Raw genomic sequence first — 24,708 nt, forward strand, 5'->3', positions numbered from 1 at the left:
GTGAAGCACTCGCCGGCCCGGAAGGAGCTATCGCGAAGTAGGGCCGCGGCAGCCATCGAGGTTTGCAGCTCGGTGTCGGAGTGAGTAGGGCAGACGTCAAGCAAGGAACTGTGTTCTCTCCAAACGCTGGTAAGTGGCGGCCTTTCCTTCCTGGAGAGCCGGCGGGCGGCAGCTGTAGGCCCCGGGAAGGAGCTCCTTTCGGACCTGGGCGCATCCGATGCCCCTGCCTGTAGCAGGGAGAGGAAGCGGCGTCTGTTTTCTACCCCGGAATCTGGCGGCGGTAAAGAGTACAGGTTTGTTTCGTGCTTCGCGGGGCCGCTCTGACGGTCATCCGGATAGGACACCGCTGCTGTCAAACGGTTATTTCAGGAATGAACGAAGTGACTCTGAACTGCAGGCAAGCCCTTGCTTCCCCTTGGCATCAGTTTCCTCACCGTGTAAGGTTAAGGCGGCGGGGATCACTGACAGCTCAAGAGGTTGTGACGCGGCGTGTTGTTTTCAGCTTTCCCACTTAGTGTGGGGACAAATCGAGCTTCCCTTACTACCTGTGGTTAACGTTTTCCCATAGCCCAAGTCCCAGTTGAGTGGGAAGAACATGCACTGTTGGGGGAAACTGCAATGATTTAGGGATTATTCCAAGAGTTTCCAACAAGATAGATACTGATTTTGACAACAGCTTAAACTCTGACATTGTTGACCAAAAGAACCAAACTCGTCAGGAATTCAAAGTGTTAGGTATGTTGGGCAAAATGAGGTGAAGAAATCCTTTTAATTTGAAAAATCAAACCGCTTATTAGTTGTATGTTTTTATTGATCTATCAAGATTTGTGCTACCACTGTGTCTCATACTGAATAATGTCCTGTGTTCAGAGTTAGAATACCAATTAGAGTCTCAAGTAAGCAAATGAAAGAAGGAAAGGGACATTTGTTGTCTACTGTGTGTAAGGCGCTAGCTATGCACACAGCAATCCACTGAGGAAATAGTAGTAATCTGTTTTACAGATGAGGAAGAAAGGAAGGTTTATGGTTTGTCAGTAATTAGTGGTGCTGATATTTCAGAGCAATGTGTGTATCAAATGTTGTTTTAGTGGACTTGCATTCGTCACCAAAATATTTTGAACTTTAAAAGCTTCGGGATAGTTCATAGGTGTTTTCTGAGTTTGCAGAAGAGGAAGGTGTTGCCTTCATTTTAGAAATATTTAAGAAGCATTGTCATTAATTATGAAGATTAGCAGTTTAAGTAGGGTACATTTTAACCTTCCTTTGCCTTGCACTTCAAGCAAGAATTGAAACCAAAGATTAGGCTATCAGAAATGAAAATCACTGCCACATCATTTGAAGCTTATAAATAAGAATTCTGTAGTAATGATTCATTATTTCTCCACCCTCTTCTTTAAGTACACTTGGTTGAAACTTATTTAAATTATTTTTCTGCAAAACATTACTAAGCAAATAATTTTCAAATCATGGTATTGAAAAGTTTCTCTTCCTTGTATATAGCTTTTAGAACAATTTGAGTTAAAAGTATTTTAATGATTGAATTTATCCTTGCTTATGTCAGTTTTTATTTTCTTAATTCATTATAGGCAAGTTCAGTACTCAGGCTCACAACTTTTTTTAATACAGAGTTTTTCCCTTTCCTCTTAAAAAAATCCTACTTATATTTGTCATAGATTTAACCTTATTTCAATCGTGTCACTTTTCCTTAAAGGAAAATTGATTATGTACTTTTTGTTCATTACATGAACCAAAAGGTTTAGTTCCATTATTATAATTGCTATATATTCAATCCTAAAATGTTTTCTTGAGTTTTTTATTTGCATCACCGTTTCAATAAAGATTATAAAAAGAAAACAATTTTATGGGCAAGTATTTATAAAGCAGCATTGTCTTGAAACATCCAACATTGTCACTGTCCATACTTTTAGTAGAGTTGGCCCTCCGTATCCATGGGTTCCGCTTCTGAGGATTCAACCACAGATGGAAAATATTTGGGGGAAAAAATTCCAGAAGGTTCCAAAAAGCAAAAACTTGAATTTGCCAAGTGCTGGCAACAATTTATATGACATTTACGTTGTATTCACAACTATTCGCTTATCATTTACATTGTATTAGATATTATAAGTAATTGAGAGATCATTTAAAGTATACTGGAGAATGTGCATGGATTATATGTAAATCTATGACATTTTATATAAGGGACTTGAGGATGGGGTGTAGGGGCCTGGAACTAATCCTCTAGGACACCAAGGGATGACTGTAAGGCACAGGACCTTGATGAAATTCTACAAAACATGTTCAAGCAGAGTTTGGCCTTTGTATTTCTAGTACTGTTTAAGTCTGAGAGAGAGGTATATATAGTTCCTAAATTAGTTTACAGATAGTATACTGATCTTATGGAATTTGTACATATTTTAATCATAAGCCTGACAAATTGTGTAGAAAGTTGTGATTAATCTCTTCTAGCGATATTTCCTTACCTGGATTTAAAGGAAACTGTTCCAGTGCCTTCTGTGGTGACCGTGATGGTATTGTTAATATTTAAAGTAAAATCAGGACATGATTAAAAAAACTTTTTCATATTAATAGTTAATGTTGAAGTTAATTTTTAAATTGGCACTTAAAGTTTTGTGCTTTGAATTTCAATTAATTTAGTCTAAATGAATTAATACCACCTTGTATGGTATGGTATTCAAAGTGTTTTTATGTATATTATCATATTTAATTCATAACATTTTGTGAGGCAGGTGGTGTTTCCCTTATATGGAGGAGCAAACTGGTGCTCAGGAATATTGGCTTTCCCAGAATGAAATTATAGTATTTCCAAAGATGCACAGTCAGGACTTCCCTGGCTGTCCAGTGCTTAAGACTGTGCTTCCACTGTAGGGGGCGCAGGTTTGATCCCTGGTGGGGGAAGTTCCACTTGCTGTGGGGTGCGGCCAAAAAAAAAAATGCACATTCAGTTTAGATTTCTTAAATTCGGTCCATTTTACCACCGCTCTACCATGCTTTGCTTCCCAAAGTTATTAATGTATTGATTCTAGACTCCTATTCTGAATAGGATTTACCTCAGAATATTATAGTTTTTATATCTTGCCATCTTATGTGTATTTTTCCTTATGTATATTTTTTAAAAGTTCATACCTAAATGATTTTGCTAAATTACTTATAATAGTTATAAATATTAAAAGTCCATGTAAATTTTTAACATTTAATTTTCTTTAATTTTTTAATAATAACTTTATTGAGAGAGAGTACATACCATAAAGGGTGCTTGTACATACACTTCTTACTGTTGTAAGTGTACAAGTCAGTGTTTTTAGTTCATCATGTTGTGCAACCGTCACCACTAAGTCCAGAACATTTTCATCACCCCCAAAAGACACCCGGTACTCATTAGCAGGCCCTCCCCGTTTCACCTTCCCCCTAGTCTGACAACCACTAATCTACTTACTCTAAAGACTTGCCTATTCTGGACATTTCATATAAATGGAATCGCCCTTATGAGTTTAATGGGGCCAGGCTTTCAGAAGTTATTTGTAATCTGAGAATTTCTGTTCCATTACACCCTTTGCACTTATTTTCATGTTACTCGAGTAGATCACTTTTCTAACCTGCATAGCGACTTCTGTTTGGTGTTCATGCAATAAATAAATCTGCTGACGTGTGTATGTTTCCTTGTTCTTGACCTTTGCTTTTCACATGTCTTAATAGTGTGTTCGTGGTGTTGTGTAACCTGTTCTCAGGGGTCAGGTATCTGTTTGTAGCTAAGTAACGTTTATTCTTAGTTGGCATTTTTACCTCTACTTTTTTTTTTTTTTTTTTTTGGCGCACAGGCTAAGTTGCTCCACGGCATGTGGGATCTTCCTAGAGCAGGGATCGAACCTGTGTCCTCTGCATTGGCAGGCGGATTCTTAACCACTGCGCCACCTAGGAAGCCCTACCTCTACTTTAAAATGACTAATGACTCCTAGCTTGTTTAAGGATCTCAGAAACTGTGACTTTATAGAAATGTAAATATCTCATTAATTTCTAAAGAACGGTTTCCCCATATATGTTATTAGATTAATTATCTTGGGACAAATTTTACAAAAGTAATTTGGTACCATCCTTATGCAGAAAATCCATTTACCTGCATGGCTTTTCCACTCTACCCTCCCTCAGTCCTTATGGCTCTCACCTGCCAACAGTCATCTTCAGCGAGGACTTTGCCACTTGATTCAGTCTTGCTTTCTATAATGCTGTCCTCTGATCTTCTAGGTGATTCCACTGGCTGTCAGTGTGAACAGTGTACCCTATAGCCCAGCTTCCCGTATCCTTCACATCTAGTCCTCTTCAGTTGCTCATGCCAGAGCCAGGCCTTGGAGCTTGCCACCACCCAGACCCAATCCTTTCTTGAATTCTGAACCCCACATTTTCCTCCACTTTGCTGGCACAATTCTGACCCACCTTTCACTTCTCGCACCCTTTTACTACATCTACACCTGCTATTTAACTAAAGACTCTGCCCCTATTCTTCAATTTCTGTTCTGTGAGAAGCCTGCCTTTGATCCCCACCCCATTCCCATGCGTTATCTGCCTTTATACCTTTATCCACCCAGCCTGAATTTCTGATCAGGTCACTTCAGCCTCTGTCACTAGTACTCTCAAATTCCTGTTCCCCTGTCTTTTTTTCATTTGCTGTTCTGGAAGTCCCTAATCCTCATTCGCTCCTTGTTCTCTAAAGCTGAGCATGCTTGGGGGAGGTAGGGAGGGATAGAAATCAGTGCAGATTAGTACTGCTGTGAATGTTTTTCAGCCCTAGCAATTGGCTCTTTTTAGTAATCTTTTGACTTGGTCTTTTCCCCTCAGTAGCTACTCTAATCCTTACTCCGCTCCTCAGAATTTCTCTACACCTCTTCTTCACCTTTCCTGGCCTTCCTTCCTTCTCATCTTAGAGAAAGAGTGTGCAGACTCCTCTTGTGACTTTGCCCCTTTTGGTTAATTCCTTCTCTTTCTCATCTTTAACCTCTTCCTTGCCACCAGCTCCTTCCTTTCAATTTATCTTAAGCCTTTATTCTCAAGCCTCACTCTTCCTGAAGAAGAAAATCTCATTTCCTTCATCCCATTTCAAACTTTTTGAAAGAAGAATTTCCTCACTGCCTCCACCTGTTAACTTTCCCATTCTCTTCTCAGTATAACAGAAGCCAGGTTTTAAATACTTACTTTGTGCATTTTATCTCATTTGCTCTTAAAATACCTGAGAGAGTTTAACTTGTTCATCAACAGCTCTGCTGTGCTTTAAGTACTGGCCATAGGCTCTCCTGTACTACCACTCCACTGCAGGCCAGTCATGCTCTCAATAGTTGTCTCCTTGTCACCATAGCTAGCTGTGACTTCTCTGCATTTAATGTGGCTCACTTCTTTTCCTTACTTCTTTCTTCTAGTTCTTTTACCCTTCCTGGGTTCTGTTGGTTCTTCCACCTACATCTGTCCCTTGAAGACTATCTCAAGTGAGAATTAATTTCTTCTATAGCATTTGCTGGTGCTTGAGGCAAGGCGACTTTAAGCAGAGATGGTGGGAGAACATTCCAATGCTGGGACAGATAATGAGCAGAGGTTTTAAGGTAGTAAAGTACAGGTCACCAGCAGTGAACGGCAAGCAGTTTACTTTGGCCTAAGGAAAGCTACAAGTAGGGAAGTAGTATGTATTAAGCTTGGAAAGGTAGCTCAGCGTGGAATGTGGAATACTGGACTAGGAGTTTGATTGTATCATTTCTCAGCTCAAAAACCTCCAGTGGGTCTCGATCCACAAGCATAGAGTGGCCATATAATTAAACACCTAAATCAGGACCCTTTTGAGAGTGGGAGGAAACACGATTAATAATTACATTGCAATAACTTTGCTGAGACTGTCCCCAGCAAACTGGGAGTTATAGTCACCCTTACTATGCAACAAGTCTAGGATGACATGTTGGACTTGTAATCCAACTTCATAGTAGTGAAGCGACTCTGGAGAGCATGTACAGATGAGTAGAAACACAGTTTGATGTTAAGATGTTAGTTTAGGAAAGTGACATAAGGTTCTTGACCAGATAGCTCCTGAGAGAATCAAAGAAAGCTTGAGACTTCAGTGCAGAAATTGATAGAACTAAGAAATGACTGGATGTGGAATGTGAGGGAGAGGAAGGAATTACTCAATGTCAGAGTCATGAGCTGGATAATTAAAAAATGGTATGTAATAATTTAAATAAATTTAAACTTTTAAAACTATTGTTATAAAGCTTTAGAGAGCCAGTGTAATGTAAGGAAAAGGGGATGGACGTGGAAGTCAGACTCATGTTGAAACCCAGATGTGCCAGTCACTAATAGTTGAGCTTTATTTACTGTAACTTCAGCTTCTTCTGTAAAATGCGAACAATGATGTATTTACTCTGAAAGGTTGTTGGGGTATTTAGTGCTGATATCTGTAAAGGGCCATGTAGTAGAAGAAATAATAGCAGCAGCTAAAATTGAATGCTTCCTCCATGCATATAGTAATTAATCTTCACAACACCATCTCAGGTAGATATCGTTATCCCCGTTTTACAGATGAAGAAAGTGAAGTAACTTACCTAAAGTAGATAGTAAAGTCCTAGCTCCAGACCTCCTGCTGTTAACCTCTAGACTGTAATGCTCATAGGGGTTCAATAAATAGTAGCTGATATTTTTTGTTTGTTTTGCTTTGTTTTGTTAAGTTGAAAGGTGGATTCAGCATTGTTTCTTATGTTCATGTATTTAAAGTAGCAAGCATGAAGATCAAATGTCTAAATTTAGTCTCAGATTTGCTTATCAATGTGGCTTCTGTATCACTAATTGGCACCCATTGATTTTTTACTCTCAGTTTGCGGTCCCCCAACCCCAGTCATATCATCGAACAGTTCCCAACTTTTTGCTGTACCGATTCAGGCTAAATACCATTTAAGAAACCTTTCCTTTGCTGTACCCTGTTGTCACCATAGAACTATGGAAATAGGACTTTGGATGTAGAGACAAGCAGGAGTGGTTTTCTCTTTTTTCATACATAATATAAAGTGCATCTGTGAGCAAACCACACCTCTTTCTGTTGGTATGCACACAAATACCTCATATCTCTTTGTTATTTATTTTTATTATTTTGTTTTTATGCTCTTACGACTATGACTCCCCTAGTAGCTTAGGATTTACAATATGGGCACTTTTTCCCTTGTGTTTGAATAAGTCTTGAAACTCTAAGGGTGAATTGTCACCATTTTAGATAATATCCTATTCACTTTTAACATCTTTCAGTTTAATTGCATTTGTGTAGCTAATTTATCACTCTATAATCTTTTTGAGAGAAAGAGCTATGTTTGTCATCAATATTTGTATTCCCCATGATGTCTAGCTCAGGACCTTGGATGTAATATGAGCTAGGTAAATACGTATTGAATTAAATAAAATATCTCAACAAACCACTGCTTTATTTAATTTTCTACAGTGGAAATTATTATAATTCCCTTTGAAAAGCATATATCTAAAAATCCTCAGAAGAGACAAGCCACTTATATATATTTTCTCTGACTATAAGTTTCAATTTCTACATGACCTAAAATGATAATAGTAGAAGGAGTTGTAATTTTCAACTTGAGTAAAATAAGAACTTCTAAGGTAATATATTCTTATATATTTATGTTGCTGTTGTAGTTCTTATTCTTGTGATACTGACAAATGAAGCTGTTCATAGTTTGCCAGCCACTCTGTCTGAATCAGGAATCAGCTGGTTGCAGAACAAAATTCTACGTATGCTAGTTCAAGTAAGAAGTTAATAGGGCTTCCCTGGTGGCGCAGTGGTTTAGAATCCGCCTGCCAATGCAGCGGACACAGGTTCCAGCCCTGGTCTTGGAAGAACTCACATGCTGCAGAGCAACTAAGCCTGTGTGCCACAACTACTGAGCCTGTGCTCTAGAGCCTGCGAGCCACAACTATGGAGCCCATGTGCCACAACTACTGAAGCCCACTTGCCTAGAGCCCATGCTCCGCAACAAGAGAAGCCACTGCAATAAGAAGCCTGCACACTGCAGTGAAGAGTAGCCCCCCCGTCTCCACAACTACAGAAAGCCCACACACAGCTGTGAAGACCCAGCACAGCCAATAAATTAAATAAACAAACAAACAAATAAAGTTAAAAAAGAAAAAAAGAAGTTAATGGAAGAGGAGAGAAGCTATTGCCAGTATCCAGGGAATTTCCTAGTAAGTACTGCTAGGCCTTGTACATACTGGTGATAGGCTGTCTCTTTTCTCTGTTTCTCACTCTTAAGGTGATGTGGTCTCAACATGTTACCCTCTAGGAATTCTGAGTTTGGTGGGCCCATCTGTGTCCAGCTTGGCTGCCCACTGGAGGGAGAGGCGGTTAAAGAAAGCAATGTTGTGGGCTTCCTAGGTGGTGCAGCCGTTGAGAATCCGCCTGCCAATGCAGGGGACACGAGTTCAATCCCTGCTTCAGGAAGATCCCACATGCCGCAGAGCAACTAAGCCCATGTGCCACAACTATTGAGCCTGCGCTTTAGAGCCTGTGAACCACAACTATTGAGCCCATGTGCTGCAACTGCTGAAGCCCACGAGCCTAGAGCCCTGAGCTCCGCAACAAGAGAAGCCACAGCAATGAGGAGCCAGCGCACCACAACGAAGAGTAGCCCCCACTCACCGCAACTAAAAAGAAAGCCCACACACAGCAAAAAAGACCCAACACAGCCAATAAAATAAATAAATTTATTAAAAAAAAAAGAAGAAAGCAATGTTGTGTGTCATATTAGTCTAAAGAATATCAAAGATAGCACAACCCTTCAAACGCTTTGGCTTGGCCCAAGTTTTGGGCCTGGGTTCTTTTGTTCAGCTCTAGGAAATGAACTTTGTTGATCTGAAAGCATATTTTTGTATAAGTGATCTTTCTTTTCTAAAGAGGCTTTTTTTCTCTTATTTCCCATATTTGCTATATCATATATTAGTTTATCAAGTTCATGTCAAGTAAATGCTGAATTGAACTATACTTTGCATTTTGTACTGTGATTTAATGATTTTTTTTTTTTTTTTTTACATTTAGTAACATGATTAAAATTTGAAAAATGCAGAAAGATAACAAACCCAGAAATTTACTATCTGGTACCAACTGCTACAAAAGACCAAAAGAAAAAGAAAAAGGGTTTTTACTCTACATAGGTAAAATCAGACTCAGAAACTTATTTCATGATCAATTTCCTTTCTTCTCCTCTTTTCTCCCTTCTCTCCCATCCCCCACTCCAAGGTTTTGGTAAATATTTTCATATGCCATATATACTGTATTTAATTTACTATTGAACATAGATTATTTATAAAAATTTTCTTATGTAACACTTTGATGAACATCTTTATACATTAAGCTTTTCCATATTTAGGACAATTTCTAAAAGTAGAATTCTTGGGTCAAATGGTATCAACAGATACATTATTGCCAAATTGATTTTGAAAAAGATTTGTACCAATTTATACTGCCACTAATGCTTCTTTTACCACATGTTTTCTAGTCTTGACTGTTATAATTCTTTTTCATATTGGCTACTTTGATGGGAAAAGAATGGTGTCTACTTGGTACTTTAATGGCATTTTGTTTTTTATGCATCAGTATAGATCAGGTTAGACTGGTGTGCAAAAGAGTGTTTAACGCTTTGTAGTAAGGTTGTTGTAGGACTGTTTACTCACGTTGATGTTGAGTGTTGTTGGTGTTTAATGCTGACTACTAAATTCAAAACACTTTTTTTTCCAGACCCTATAAGATTTGGCTATGTCCTTCATATTTGACTGGATTTACAGTGGTTTCAGCAGTGTGCTACAGTTTTTAGGTAATGTTGGCCCTCTGTTCTCTTTTGTTATCCCATTTAATCCTGCTTATATAAAAGTGTCTTTTATTTGTCCAGACCCTCTTTATACATAACCCAGTAGTTACGTAGTTACGAATGTGGGCTCTGGAATCACACAAACGTGTTCAATTGCTCATTATACCTGTTACAAAGTAATCTTAGACAAATTGCTTTCTCCACTTTAGCCTTAATTTCCTTATCTGTAAAATAATAATAATTCCTATCTCTTAAGGTTGTTAATAGGCATATTATTAACAGGAATAGCTACCATTTATTAGCCAGTTTGCATAAGAGCTTTACATGCTTTATCTCGTGTAATCCCCATAGGAATCCAATGCATTGGGCGTGTTTTTGGGGGTTTTTTGTTTTTTTAATTATAAAAATGCATGTTCCATACCATATATTATAAATGGCATTTTATAACCTACTAAATGAGACTTGTTTACCCAGCAATTCTGACTAGTGATTTTCCTCTCTTTATAGATTTTAAAGATAGGAAAAATCTTTGCTTCTCATTCTTTTATTGACACCCTTGCCTTGTCACATTTTTCAGTAAAACAGGCTTTTTTTTTTTCCAAAACAGGCTTTTGATTAACTTTTATGTTGGGATGTACACAACTTTATTATTGTAATAATTAGTGAGAATATTTCCAGTCTCCTATTTTCAAATTTTGCCCTAAGTTTAGCTTCCTGGTAGCCATCATCTTGTAAACTGGCAGAAAGAGAAGCATTTCATGTAATTACAGAGTGGTCAAGATAGTCCCAAACTGGCCACAGTCGTACTTATGGAATGATATCTCCTATATAAATATTTCTTTCTCCACAAACATAGCTGAGGAAATAAATTTTGTTTGGGAAATATAAATTTTGTTTGACTACTATATATTAAAAGGTCAAAAATGTAAGGTAAAATTTTGTCAATGTATTTTTATTTCTTAGTTGAAGCTTAATATTTGCAAAGTTTAAAAAACTCAGGGTGTTTTTTTTTTCTTTCTAAAAATATAATTCCTCCCATTATTTTATACTGTTGCTCTGCTACAGGTCAAATGTCAGATATCTCTAAACTACCTCCAAGAGAATTCTTAAATGTTTTTATCAAACTGAAATATTTTGTCCCATATTTGCAAGAACTAGGTCAGAAATAGGGGTTTTTAAACTTTATTTTATTGGGGCTTTGGCTTATAACATGTTGGAATCTATATCTCAGTTTATACAACAATGGATCTATGCTGAATTACATTGAAAAGGCAAAATAGATTGCATCACAATCAGGAACAAGAAGGTTAATAGTGCTAACATTAGAAGGCAGTATAGAGAAATGGAAATGAACCAAAGCTTTGGGATCAGACACGGGTTCAAATCTCAGATCTGACGTCAGCATTTGAGGAAGTTAACTCTGAGTCTTCATTTCCCCTGTGTTTAAAAAAAAAAAAAAGGGATAATAATGCTACTTCACAGAGTTAAGGATTAAGTGAAATAATGTATGTAGGTTCTTAACAGTGCCTATTGCAAAATAGGAATTTAGTCCAACTCAGTTTAAAGATTAAATGCACTAGTTTTCCCTTTTGGTATCTTATCCAGTACACTTTTACTTTTTAAAAGTTAGGGTGATAAGATTGAGTGCATTGGTTAGAAACGGTCTGTGTAGAAACCTTTTAAGAAATAGAACTACTTAAGGGGATTATTAGTCACTTTATAATTAAAGGAGAGATGTAGTATCCTAGCTCAAGTGAATATGGAAGACAATCTTCTCCTTAGGATTGGAATTGTTTATCAATAGATGATCAAAAGATTAGGACTTAAATAATTTACTTCTTAAACTTAAATGTTGGTAAAGAACTAGATGTTATTTTGGCATGAACGTATTAGGAAATGGATGGCCTGAATCTGTAATTGCCTAATGTCTTAAAAATTTCATTTATTGATTGAGTAAATATTTTTTTGAGCTGCTACTCTGTTCCCTGTCCTCATGTAATGCCACGGGTGTTAGACAATTAAACACATGAAAAATAAAGTTCAGTACCACTACACACCTATTAGAATGCCCCAAATCCAGATGCTGACAACACCAAATGCTGGTGAGAATGTGAAACAACAGAAACTCTCATTTATTGCTAGTGGGAATGAAAAAGTACAGCCACTTTAGAAGACAGTTTGTTGGTTTATTATAAAACCAAACATACTCTTACTGTTCAGTCCAGCAATTGTGCTCCTTGGTGTTTACCCAAAGGAGTTGAAAACTTACATCCACCTGAAAACCTACATCTACCTGAAAACCTGCACACAGGTGTTTATATAGCAGCTTTAGTCATAATGGCCAAAACTTGGAAGCAACCAAGATTTCCTTTAGTGTGTGCTATCAAGCCATGAAAATACATGAAGGAAAGTTAAATGCATGTTACTGAGTGAAAGAAGCCAATCTGAAAAGGCTACATAATGTGTGAATCCAGGTACAGGACATTCTAGAAAAGGCAAAAATACGGAGACAATAAAAAGATCAACAGTTGCTGGGCAGTGGGTGGGGTGGGATGTATAGGCAGAGCACAGGGGACTTTTGAGGGCAGTGAAAATACTCTGTATAATGATGGATATATGTCATTAAACTTTCATCCTCTTTTGAGGGAGGTTATGTATGTGTGGGGACAAAGGTATATGGGAAATCTCTGTACTTCCTTTCAGTTTTGCTGTAAACCTAAAAGTGCTCTGAGAAAAGTCTTTAAAATATATATATATAAAGCTTAGTATGAAATTTTGCAGTAAATGTCAGTCTACTATAAATTGGTCAATGATGTCTTTATCTGTTAATCACTTTATCAATGCTTGATTGATATTTAAAATTATGTGCTTGGATATTTTTGCTGTTGCTTAGTTTTATGCAATCATGTGAATAGTTTAACCTTATTCTCAAGGAAATTTGACAATGTACTAAACTTTTTTACTGAAAAAAAAACTCACTGTAATTTTTATTGTCAAAAATAGTTTATTTTTATATGTAAAAAAACTCTAATTTTTCTTTTGGTCTAGCTTCGTGGATGCATGATGTAAAGTATTTTATGAGGGTTTCTCTAGTAGAGGACACAGATGTTTGTCAAGGGAGAAATTGAAATTAAAAGAGGATTGAAGACAAATTGTCAAGGGAATTGGCATTTTGGCATTACAAGATAAGTTTAGGTCACACACATTTATTGATTGGGGCAAAGTTTAGTTTTATAATGATTTGACTTCCCAAATCATAAATAGATTTAAAATAGCTCTTCAAAACTAAAAATAGAAATGCAAGCTTTTTCAGGCCAATTAATAGAATCTTAAAAGTTCAAAAGGTTGACAAATGTTTCTTTATTAAAAATCTGGGGTAATTAGGAAAGATATCTAAATAACTAAATTGTGAATATTATATTATACTTGTATTTAAAGTCATTTTATTTGTATAGTCTATATCGGATATCATCTTGGCTAATCATAGCTCTTACTCTGTAGGATTATATAAGAAAACTGGTAAATTGGTATTCCTTGGATTGGATAATGCAGGAAAAACAACATTGCTACACATGCTAAAGGATGACAGACTTGGACAACATGTCCCAACGTTACATCCCAGTAAGTATATTCTCCTATGCAATGTATTACTTAATCAAGTGATACCAGTTCATAGGCCTTACCCAAAAGGTTTTGTTTGGTTTTTTTGGTGGATAAATTATGATCAGGTCATTTCACCTGTTCTTAAAATAGTATAATAAATAATAAGTGACCCAACTCCAGGGAGTATATTTGGGTCTTGAAATAATTCTCACATCTTCTTATCAGTTAGTATACCATTGTCCAGCTAGAGGAATTAAAAAGTTATTATCTCAGGGATTATGATGTGATATTCAACCACATATTGCTTAGGTTATAAATAGTCACCATTACCTTGTACATAACTTAAATTTCTTTCAAATTTTAGAACTGTACTATTTTAATCATTATTCAATGGACAGATTATAGTCTTATACTTTGCTGGTAGCTCTCAACTTATTAACCAGTTATTTTTCTAGTCCTAACAACCTGAACTATTTCTAATATAAAGACCATAGAATTAGTCCAAAAAACAGGGCATGTATTGATACACTTATAGAAAGATTTTTGTTTTTTGGGTTTTTTTATCTGTGCCCCATGGCTTATGGGATCTTAGTTCCCCAATCAGAGATTGAACCCAGGCCCATGGCAGTGAAAGTGCCAAGTTGTAACCACTGGACCACCAGGGAATTCCCTAGAAAGTTTTTAAATAATTAAAAAATAATTTACTGTGCTTACTTACTTCCTTTTAGAAAGACTACCTGAAAGACATTAATAACAATTCTATAAATCACTTAATACATATCATCCTGTATATAAGATTTTGGAACAGGTACTGTTTGAGAAAGTGAAGTTAATGTTAGAGTGACAAAATTATTAGAAACAGAAGTCTAATTTTAAAATACCTGTGAACTTACTTTTGCTATTGAAAAGACTATGAATCAAGTACACAGAGAGTTTAAAGACAAGTTAATCCACAGATTAATTATGAAATAATGAGTGTTGACCTTAATGAGTATAAAATTGAGAACTGGACTAAAAAGTAGATAATACAATAGTTAATTTAGTTCAGTAAATATACAAAGAACAAGGAAGGAGAACAGAACAAATTACCATTTTATCTCTAAAACTGTTAGTGAGTGAAGTTGGAAAAGAAAGATTTCATAAAATTGATACTTTTTTAATATTAGGAGAAGAAAGTGGGGCTTGACAAATAAGATTCTGATACAAGAACAATACTGTTAAAGAAAAATGATCATGGTGAAATAGAGTGCAAATAAAATTATCTGCAAAAACAGCAGAATTGGAAGAGATTACACAGTGGTCTTATATTAGGTGTAAGTCATTTTTAATATTTTATGATGTTGCCCTTTTTAATTTATTCAGCAAATATTTTTTGAGCACCTGCTTTATGTCAGACATTGTTCTAAGTACTAGGAGTAAAAGCAGTGGCACAAAACAGATGCTATCTCAACCTTCCTGCAGCTCACATTCATTTCAACTTATATTTTTCCGTTAATCAAAAGCATATGTGTGCTTGCTTCAGCAGCACATATGCTAAAATTGGAACAATACAGAGAAGATTAGCATGGCCCCTGCGCAAGGATGACACACAAATTCATGAAGCGTTCCATATTTTTAAAAATTAAATTAAAAATACTCTTAACACTATATACAAAAATAAACTCAGAATGGATTAAAGACCTAAATGTAAGGCTGGATACTATAAAACTCTTAGAGGAAAACATAGGCAGAACACTTTCTAACATAAATCTGAGCAGTATCTTTTTTGATTCACCGCCTAGAGTAATGAAAATTAAAACAAAAATAAACAAATGGGACCTAATTAAGCTTAAAAACTTTTGCACAGCAAAGGAAACCATAAACAAAACAAAAAGACAGCCCACAGAATGGGAGAAAATATTTGCAAATGAAGAGAGCGACAAGGGATTAATCTTCAAAATATACAAACAGCTCATGCAGGTCAATATCAAAAAACAAACAACCCAATCAAAAGTTGGGCAGAAGCTCTAAATAGACATTTCTCCAAAGAAGACAGACAGGTAGCCAAAAAGCACATGAAAATATTCTCAACATCACTAATTATTAGGGAAAAGCAAATCAAAACTACAATGAGGTATCATGTCATACCAGTCAGGATGGCCATCATGAAAAAATCTACAAACAATAAATGCTGGAGAGGGTGTGGAGAAAAGGGAACCCTCCTACACTGTTGGTGGGAATGTAAATTGGTACAGCCAGTATGGAGAACAGTGTGGAGGTTCCTTAAAAAACTAAAAATAGAACTACCATATGATCCAGCAGTCCTACTCCTGGGCATATATCTGGAGAAAACCATAATCTGAAAAGATACATACACCCCAGTGTTCATTGCAGCACTATTTACAGTAGCCAAGACATGGAAACAAATGTCCATCAACAGAGGAATGGATAAAGAAGTTGTGGTATGTATATGCAATGGAATATTACTCAGCCATAAAAAAAGAATGAAATCATGCCATTTGCAGCAACATAAATGGACCTAGAGATTATCATACTAAGTGAAGTGAGTCAGACAAAGACAGATATCCATATGATATCACTTATATGCGGAATCTAATTAAAAAATGATGCAAATGAACTTATTTACAAAACAGACTCACACGTCTCGAAATCAAACTTATGGCTACCAAAGGGGAAACGTTGGGGGAAGTGATACATTAGGAGACTGGGATTAACATATACACACTACTATATTATAAAATAACTAACAAGGACCTACGACATAGCAGAGGGAATGCTACTCAATAATCTGTAATAACCTATATGGGAAAAGAATCTGGGGACTTCCTTGGTGGTCCAGTGGCTGACTCCACACTCCCAATGCAGGCGGCCCAGGTTTGATACGTGGTCAGGGAACTAGATCCCACATGCATGCCGCTACTAAATGTCCCACTTGATGCAACTAAAGATCCCGCATGCTGCAAGTAAGACCCAGTGCAGCCTAAATAAATTACTAAATAAATAATTTTTTTTAAAATCTTTTAAAAAATTTGAAAAAGAAAGTACAGTATATATGTATAACTGATTCACTTTGTTATACACCTGAAACTAACACAATATTGCAAATCAACTATACTCCAATAAAAATTAAAAAAAAAAAAAAAGCATATGTGAAAAAGGTAACATATATCTACCCTATGATCTGGCAATTCCACTGCTAGGTATTTATCTAGGAGAAATGAAAACATATGTTCACCAAAATCCTCGTACAAGAATATTTATTATACCAGCTTTATCTTTAATAGCCCCAAACTGGAAACAGCTCAGATGTCCTTCAAAAAAATAATGGATAAACAATGGAATTCTACTTACCAAGAAAAAGGAATAAACTACTGATACATATGATGCATATTATATTGCGTGGAAGAAGCTGGTCACAAAAAATTATATACTGTGTGATACCATCTGTATAAAATTCTAAAACAGGCAAAACAAATCTGTGGTGATAGAATTCAGATCAGTGCTTGCTTCTGGGAGTGGAGGTGTGGACTGACTGGGAAGGGGCAAGAGGGAACTTGCTGGGATGTTAACAGTGTTCTGTATCTTAATCAAATTGGGACTTCTTTTTATAAAGCAGAGAGTGTATTGGGGATTGTAACCATAGAGGCAGTTTGCCAACCACATCCAAGCATTATCTTTTCCTTATGGAAAGGATCATGCTTTGAATACAAATTATATTAATTAATTATTCATTCAGTTGGCAGTCTTCATACTGAATTTTTTAGCAAGGTGAACTACTTTGGGGCCTCATGGTTATACTGAATAGTTAACAATTATACTGAACCTTTCATTATAATTGTAGGGAGCCTTCTGCTTTTGGCCACAAGAGAATAACAGTCTGGAATTACCCTCCCACAGTAAATGGCTAGAAAACTGGACGAAAGTATATACTACAACTGTTTTCAGATATTCGGCAGTAGCTAGCACAGGGCTATGATTCTTGAGAGAAGAAAAACAAACCCTTCTCTATTCAAGTTTTATCACAGAAGGTAATTTTCAGACCAGGGTGTAGGGAGAGGAAACCTAACCAAACATAACCCAGTAGTCTTACTGAGTTGAGGAGACAGAGACCAGAATTTGGGGAGGCTGAGGTGACTAGAATTTGCTGGGCAGATTACCACAAAGCAAGGAGCTCTGCAGAGAAAGGACTCCAGAAATATTTTTTTTTTTGGCTGCACCAGGTCTTAGTTGTGGCAGGTGGGATTTTTAGTTGCGGCATGCAGGCTCTTAGTTGCAGCATGCAGACTTCTTAGTTGTGGCATGCATGCAGGATCTAGTTCCCCAACCAGGGATCAAACCCCGGCCCCCTGCATTGGGAGTCTTACCCACTGGACCACCAGGGAAGTCCCAGAACTCCAGAAATTTTCATGGCTAAATATCAGTCTGTGCATACATAGGGTAAGACTGCACATGGCCAGTCAAAGAATAATTTCTGGAAGAGCAGTTATGGTGGAGCTGTTCACCAAGTAATTCCCAGAGCTCACACGGGGCCAGGAATCCATCTTTCCACAAGCCAAGAAGGAGAGATCTTGTTGAATACTTCAAAGGATCATATCTTAGTAATGGGGCTAAAGTAGCTCCAAAGTAAAGGCTGCTTTAGAGCTGCCCTAACAGCACTTAAAACTGATCTGCAAGAAATTTAACTGCCTGCCAGAACAAAGACCAACTTTTTTTTTTTTTTTCGTCGTGCCCCATGGCTTGTGGGAACTTAGTTCCTGGACCAGGGTCCCTGCAGTGAGAGTGCTGAGTCCCAACCACTGGAGCGCCAGGGAGTTTTCAAAGTCCTACTTTCTTAACAAGGATACAACAGAATCCAACATCCATATAAAATTACTAGACATGCAAAGAAGCAGGAAAGTGATCCATAACCAGCAAAAAAATCAATCAGTGTAAACAGATTGTAACAAAGATGATGGCAGAAATAAAAAAGATGATGGAATTAGCAAATAAGGACATTGAAACAGCTGTTATGAATATGCTTAAGAATTTAAGGGAAACGAACAAAATGAGGAGAGAAATGGAAGATATAAGACAGAACCAATGGAACGTATAGAAAAGAAAAATAAAATATCTGAAATGAAATTTTCACCGGATAGGATTAAAAGGAATTGTTTGGTGGAAGGGCTGGGCAGCGCACTGTGCAGCATGTAGAATTTTAGTTCCCACAAGCCATGGGGCACGACCAAAAAAAAAAGTTGGTCCAGGGATTGAACCCACGCCCCCTGCAGTGGAAGCACGGAGTCTCAACCACTGGACCACCAGGGAAGTCCCAAGGTTTATTAGCAAATTAAGACAGGGCCAGTACTGCAGAAGGAAAGACCAGCGAACTTAAGTCAATGCAATGGAAACTAAAACACAGAAAAATGACTGAAAAAAAAAATGAACAGAGCCTCAGTGACTTGTGGAACAATATTAAGCAGTCTAGCAAACCTATTATTGAAGTCCCAGAAGGGGAAGGAAGGGAGCAAAAAAATATTTGAAGAAATAATAGCCAAATTTCTTATTATAATTGTGTCTGTCATTGAAGACTGTCGCCTGTGAAATATGATAGCCGTGAGAGAATATTATTTCACCTTTATCATTTAAGATGAATTGCAGGAAAAATTATTAGGTTGGAGCAGTCACTTGAACTTATAGTAAATATCAATTTCAACAGGATAAATAGAGAAGGGAAAATAAGTGTTAGATTTGTGGCGCATAGTGAAGACTAGGATTGAATATTACCATTTCCTTGCGTTATGTTGGCAATATGAAATGGAATACGGTAGGGACAACAAAGAATTCCTTTTTGACTTGAGCTTATTTGCACTTAAAGTAAATCAAACTTTAAGTGGCAATACACACCAGGAATGGGTTTCTAATTTTCATGTTGTTAAAATACTTCGTATTATTATTTAGCTTCAGAAGAATTAACCATTGCTGGCATGACCTTTACAACTTTTGATCTGGGTGGACATGTTCAAGGTGAGATTCTATTACTCTTACAGTTGCTTTGTTTTATTTAATAAAAATGTGATCATTATGTTCCAGTGCATGAAATATCATTCTATTCAGGGAAAGCCAGGGTATACTTAAAATTTAGGAATATTACTCCCAGATAAATGCTTTAAGTGCAAAGGATGGTTTTCATGGTACTCCAGTTTAAGTCTGAATTGCTTTTGGTGGTAAAGCATATGAGTAAAATTTAGCTTTCATTCTTTCTCTGCTCCAGTCCAGCTTTTGCTTACTGCTGCAATCACGTTATAAATATATTATTGCTCTGTATGAAAAACCTTCAGTGGCTAACTCATTACCTACAAAATAAGGGCCAAACTCACTGACCTGGCATTTAGGGTCTCTATGATCTGATCGCACTTTACTTTTTGAGTTTATTTCCCACTAGTCCCTTTCCCGTTCTCTTTACTCCAGCCGAACCAAACCATCTTGGTGTTCTCCCACCTCTGTGCTCATGCCATCCCCCATCTGCACATAGGTAACCCACCTTCAGGTCCCAGTGTAAGTGGTGCTGCCTCTTTTGAGAAGCCACTCTCAACTATACTTAACTTAGCAATTAGTGCATTTGTATACATGTCTACAAGTTTGGATCAACTATCTTACTTCCTCTGCTAAACTTTCTGGGACTGAAATCCTGGTTATTTTTTAATATCCCCCAAAGGACTTAGCAGTACCCACCACATAGTAATTCATAAGTAATGAAGCCACAAAGCTTGTGGCTAGTGAAAGCACATTTGAGACATATGCCAATTATTTAAAATATACATAAACTAATTCCTGGAATATAATGATTAGATTTAGAACCTAATGGAGTTTGAGACTTCATTTCTATAGTATTTTAAGGTGTATTATAAAACTGAAGTCAGAACAAAAAGTTACCTTCCCCTAGGGCACCCCCAAAACTGTTTTCTCCTCTAAAAGAGAATGTCATGGAAAAAATTACCCTAATGGTTTCGTAAACTTTAGTTTCTGTTATGAGTAGAACAATTTATTATTTTAACTTAACAAGTCTGTACCCGATACTAATTTCCTTCTGTCACTGACTCCAGATTTATCACTGGCAAAAAACTGATAAATCAGAATGTCAAAAAAATGAATATTCCATATAATAAATAGTAGTGAACTTAATGTGTATCCTTGTCCATTAGTAGCAAATATTTATTCTTTTTCTAACACAGGAAAATTGGGGCAGAGTAAAGTATTTGAGTTGCCCACAATCAAGGAAAACCTCTAATTTCTTCTTTGGTCATCTGGAAAGATTTTGGCAATATTGGGTAAAAGATTAACTTGAGTATAGAGTAAAGTAGCAGCAGCTAAAGGACGATTACACTTGATATCTTGTTGGACTCTTCCCTCAAACCATCTGCTAGGTTTGACCAGAAAATGGTATCTAACTCCTGATTGTTTTCGTTAGCTCGAAGAGTGTGGAAGAACTACCTCCCTGCTATCAATGGCATTGTATTTCTGGTGGATTGTGCAGACCATGAAAGACTGTTAGAATCAAAAGAAGAACTTGATGTAAGTTAAATAATTAAAACTCAACATAGTTGAATCACTCTGGTAAGTCTGAGGAAATAGGTTGTAAATGTAGGTATCATAGTGCGGCTTTTCTGCCGCCTCTGATGTAACTCCTGAAAATTTGTGGAATTCAGAGATTACTCTACTTAGAATGTAGAGGGAGTAGCTTGGAGTAATTGCAACTATTGAGGAGGTACTAACACAGACTTCCTTCCTGAAGGCTTGGACTCACTCTGTGCAGAGTGTACCATTGTAGTATATTTCATGTTTGCTACATTCCTGTAGAGACTTTGTCTTAAGCCCATGGTCCTCCTAGGATGCTGGTTTCTTCAGGCATTGGCCAGAACCTGGAAATGGTATAACATGCTGTCTTTGTCACCACTCCCAGGAGTGATCAGGGCCATGTGTAGCCACCTCCTCTCCTGTCTCCCAGGTCACATGCTTCATAAAGGGGCTCAGGAGGACTTCCTAGGTGGCGCAGTGGTAAAGAATCCGCCTGCCAATGCACGGGACATGGGTTCGAGCCCTGCCCTGGGAAGATTCCACATGCCACGGAGCAACTAAGCCCGTGCGCCACAAAAAAAATAAATAAATAAAGGGGCTCAGGAGCAGTAGGCAAGGCCAGTGCTAGATCTGGGCCCACAGAGAAAGCAGGTCTGTGATTTGATGGAAGGCTGACCCAACCATGCCTCTGTCTAGAGCAAGCCAACAAGTCCTTATTCATGTGGAAAAGTCCAGGTAGGTGCTATGGTCATGGAACAGAGTCAGGGAATCCCTGAGTTCCTACTTTGTGCCAGGCACTGTGCATATTACCTCATTTAATTCTCAAATTAATTCCATACGGTAGGTGCTACTATTGCAAATTCTCTTTGAACTTCAGTGAGCCTTATTTGTCTAAGATCTCACAACTCAAAAGCAGCAGAACTAGAAATGAAACCAGGTCTGCACGCTTCAAAGTGTTGGGTCACAGAGTGAGCATTTACAGAAGGAGACTTAGGGAGGCAGAAGAATTGAGCTATGGATGTGTTGAGCTCACTTTAAAATGTGGGGAGAGTTTGCCGAAGAAAGTTAGCTAAACTGACAGGCTATGATAAAGAATGAGTCCTTGATGCCCCTTTGGTATCTTGTCACAGTGAGCTCTTTAGATGGTTTCATATCAACATCTTGTCTTTCATTTTGTTTTGTTTTGTTTTGTTTTTTCAGTCATTAATGACAGATGAAACTGTTGCTAATGTGCCTATACTGATTCTTGGCAATAAGATCGACAGACCTGAAGCCATCAGTGAAGAGAGGTTGCGAGAGATGTTTGGTTTATATGGTCAGACAACAGGAAAGGTAAAAAAAAAAAAGAAAAAAAAATTTTTGACAAGTGTGACTATTTCATTCAGTAATACAAATATCTTTTTATTTTATTTTATTTATTTTTAATTTTCTGAAATTGTTTGTCCCCACACTACCCCAACAGTAATGCTTATCAGTCTAATTGGACAGTCTGCCCTCTTTTTTTTTTTTAATTGGGGTGTAATTGACAGACAACATTATACTAGTTTCAGGTGTATAACTGGATGTCTTTAAATTACCATTGTCCAACCTCATAAGCCCATTTTCATTTCTTTTTCTTAAAAACTGTCATTTATACATTTGGGTCTTTTTTTAATGTCCTCATTTATTTTCTTTCTACCACTGAATGAAATGAAACCTTTTCTTGGTGATATCAAAAATGTCAAAGCCTATGCTATAAGAAACTAAATGAAAGCTTTCAAAGTTTTATTTGTCATAATTTTTCAGAATTAGTCACTAAATAATATACTTGAATGTTTAAGCACACCAATAGTGTATTTAGGCCCTCAGTTCACCACAGATAAAAATAAAATGTAAACTTGGCCATAGCAGTGTTGGGGTTTTCTGAACATATACTTTATAATAAGCTTGAAGACACATTATTTTTGCATTCATTTTTAATGGGATTTGTTTTGGGGAAGGACCTTAGTATTGAAAAATCCCAGAGTAGAGAAATATTGCAGCCTATGGAAGGAGACTCTTATGTTAGATCAGGCAGACTTTGGTCTTTTTTCTGTGTCTTCTCTTTATTTTTTTATTTTTATTTTTTATTGTGTGTGTGTGTGTCTTCTTTTTAATGTCAGCTCCACATTAACTTTTTTTTTTTTCTTTTTTTTTTTTTGGGCCATGCCAAGTGGCATGTGGGATCCTAGTTCCCTGACCAGGGATTGAACCCGTGCCCCCCCACGTTGGGAGCAGAGTCTTATCCACCAGACCGCCAGGGAATTCCTTGCTCCACATCAGTTTTAAGAAATGCCTTGTTTTGTCATAAACCTACTCAGAGAATGTTTGTTTTTAATATCAGTGAAGCCAGTTGTCCCAGGTTACTTGAATCTTTTCTAAGTCACAGATTGTTTTCATTCTTGTGTGCCTCACAAGCTCACCTCTGTGACACTGAGTGGACATCCTGTCCTACAGTAGAGCGAGAGGAGGCGTCCTGTGTCTTAGGGATGGGGACTTGGATGCCAGACAGCCATGGGTTTATCGCAGTCACCCTTTGTTCTGAGATGCACAAGCTACAGTTCTCCTGGGGAGTGGAGCTTTTATTTCATTAAGGGGTCATCCCAATCCAACATAATGTCTGTTTTCTCTTCTAGGGCAGTGTATCTCTGAAAGAACTGAATGCCCGGCCCTTAGAAGTTTTCATGTGTAGTGTGCTCAAAAGACAAGGCTATGGAGAAGGCTTCCGCTGGATGGCGCAGTACATTGATTAACACCAGCCCACATCGGTTCCAGGTCTCACCATTCAGACCTACTCAGAGATTTGATCGCTCAACATGCATAACTTGAATTCAATAGACTTTTGTTGGTTAGAAAACAGGTGTTTTTTAGATTATTAATATTTTGTCAACTTAATTTGAGTGAGAATTGAAAACTGATTCAAGGAAGTTTGAATATCACAATGTTAGCTTTCTAATTCCATAAAAATAATTAGTTTTTACAGTTTATAATCTGACATTACTCCCAGCACCATTTTTAGAGAGCAACTTTCCAGACTACATTTGAAGCACTTTTTAACAATATGAAATTACAAATATAAACCATATTTAAAAGCTCATCATGTTAAATTTTTTATGTACTTTTTTCGAACTGGTTTTTAAATTTTAGATTATATGTCCACCTATCTTAAGTGAACAGTTAATGATTAGCTTATTTATGATTGCATGACGCCTTACAGTTTTCATTATTTTTTCTTATGCAAACGTCATGCAATAAAGCAAACTGTAATGTTTGGCATCCTTGTTGGACAAATGTTTCATTTTAATGTGTCTTATCTGGCTAGTATGCTCTGAAATTTTGCATATTTATTATTATATATATGAGGGGGTTGTTGGGAAAGGAGACTGCTTCAGAATACTTAGAATGTTTAAGCCCCTAGAGGCTTTTGCATTTTCCAGGAGACAAGTTGTGTTTGGTTGCACCTTATACCACATTATCTCTGAATCATGTGTATTTTTATCTATAACACTACCATTACCAGTGCTGATGGGGTCCGTGTGCTAGTCCCTGTGGGATCGGCCTTCTGAAGAAAAGCACATCTTCTGGTACAACCCAAGGTTAAATTTTGGCTTGATATGCCCATTCCAGTTGTCTGATTCAGAAGGGCTCCAATCTTTCTGGCACCCGGTTTGGTAACCTGTGCCTC

At 37.1% G+C, this 24,708-nt stretch overlaps 1 protein-coding gene and 1 non-coding gene across 5 annotated transcripts; both read left to right on the forward strand.

Annotated features, from left to right (window-relative positions):
- SAR1B (secretion associated Ras related GTPase 1B) lies at window positions 1-24,296 on the forward strand. Of its 4 annotated transcripts, none has more exons than XM_057734830.1 (8): window positions 43-129; window positions 9,080-9,195; window positions 9,779-9,854; window positions 13,350-13,469; window positions 19,389-19,454; window positions 20,899-21,002; window positions 22,206-22,337; window positions 23,660-24,296. In XM_057734830.1, the coding sequence occupies exons 3-8, from the start codon at window positions 9,797-9,799 to the stop codon at window positions 23,774-23,776; spliced, it is 597 nt and encodes a 198-aa protein (XP_057590813.1). In that variant the 5' UTR covers window positions 43-129; window positions 9,080-9,195; window positions 9,779-9,796; the 3' UTR covers window positions 23,777-24,296. The 4 variants fall into 4 exon arrangements, with proteins under 4 accessions (XP_057590803.1, XP_057590813.1, XP_057590823.1 ...); XM_057734840.1 differs by lacking the exon at window positions 43-129 and adding an exon at window positions 177-293; XM_057734848.1 differs by lacking the exon at window positions 43-129 and adding an exon at window positions 7,714-8,229.
- Window positions 14,961-15,067, forward strand: LOC130842313 (U6 spliceosomal RNA). The gene has a single exon (XR_009050400.1). It is a non-coding gene; the product is annotated as a U6 spliceosomal RNA (small nuclear RNA).
- Window positions 24,297-24,708: the final 412 nt, after the last annotated feature.

This window comes from Hippopotamus amphibius, chromosome 1, assembly GCF_030028045.1.
Source record: "Hippopotamus amphibius kiboko isolate mHipAmp2 chromosome 1, mHipAmp2.hap2, whole genome shotgun sequence".
In the NCBI taxonomy this organism is placed as follows: domain Eukaryota; kingdom Metazoa; phylum Chordata; class Mammalia; order Artiodactyla; family Hippopotamidae; genus Hippopotamus; species Hippopotamus amphibius.

Excerpts from the sequence above, each read along its gene's own strand:
- SAR1B (XM_057734820.1), top strand. The coding sequence starts at position 9,797 with ATGTCCTTCATATTTGACTGGATTTACAGTGGTTTCAGCAGTGTGCTA. Across the intron at positions 9,855-13,349 it reads CAGTGTGCTACAGTTTTTAG|GATTATATAAGAAAACTGGT; the intron begins GTAATGTTGGCC and ends CTTACTCTGTAG. Across the intron at positions 22,338-23,659 it reads ATGGTCAGACAACAGGAAAG|GGCAGTGTATCTCTGAAAGA; the intron begins GTAAAAAAAAAA and ends TTTCTCTTCTAG.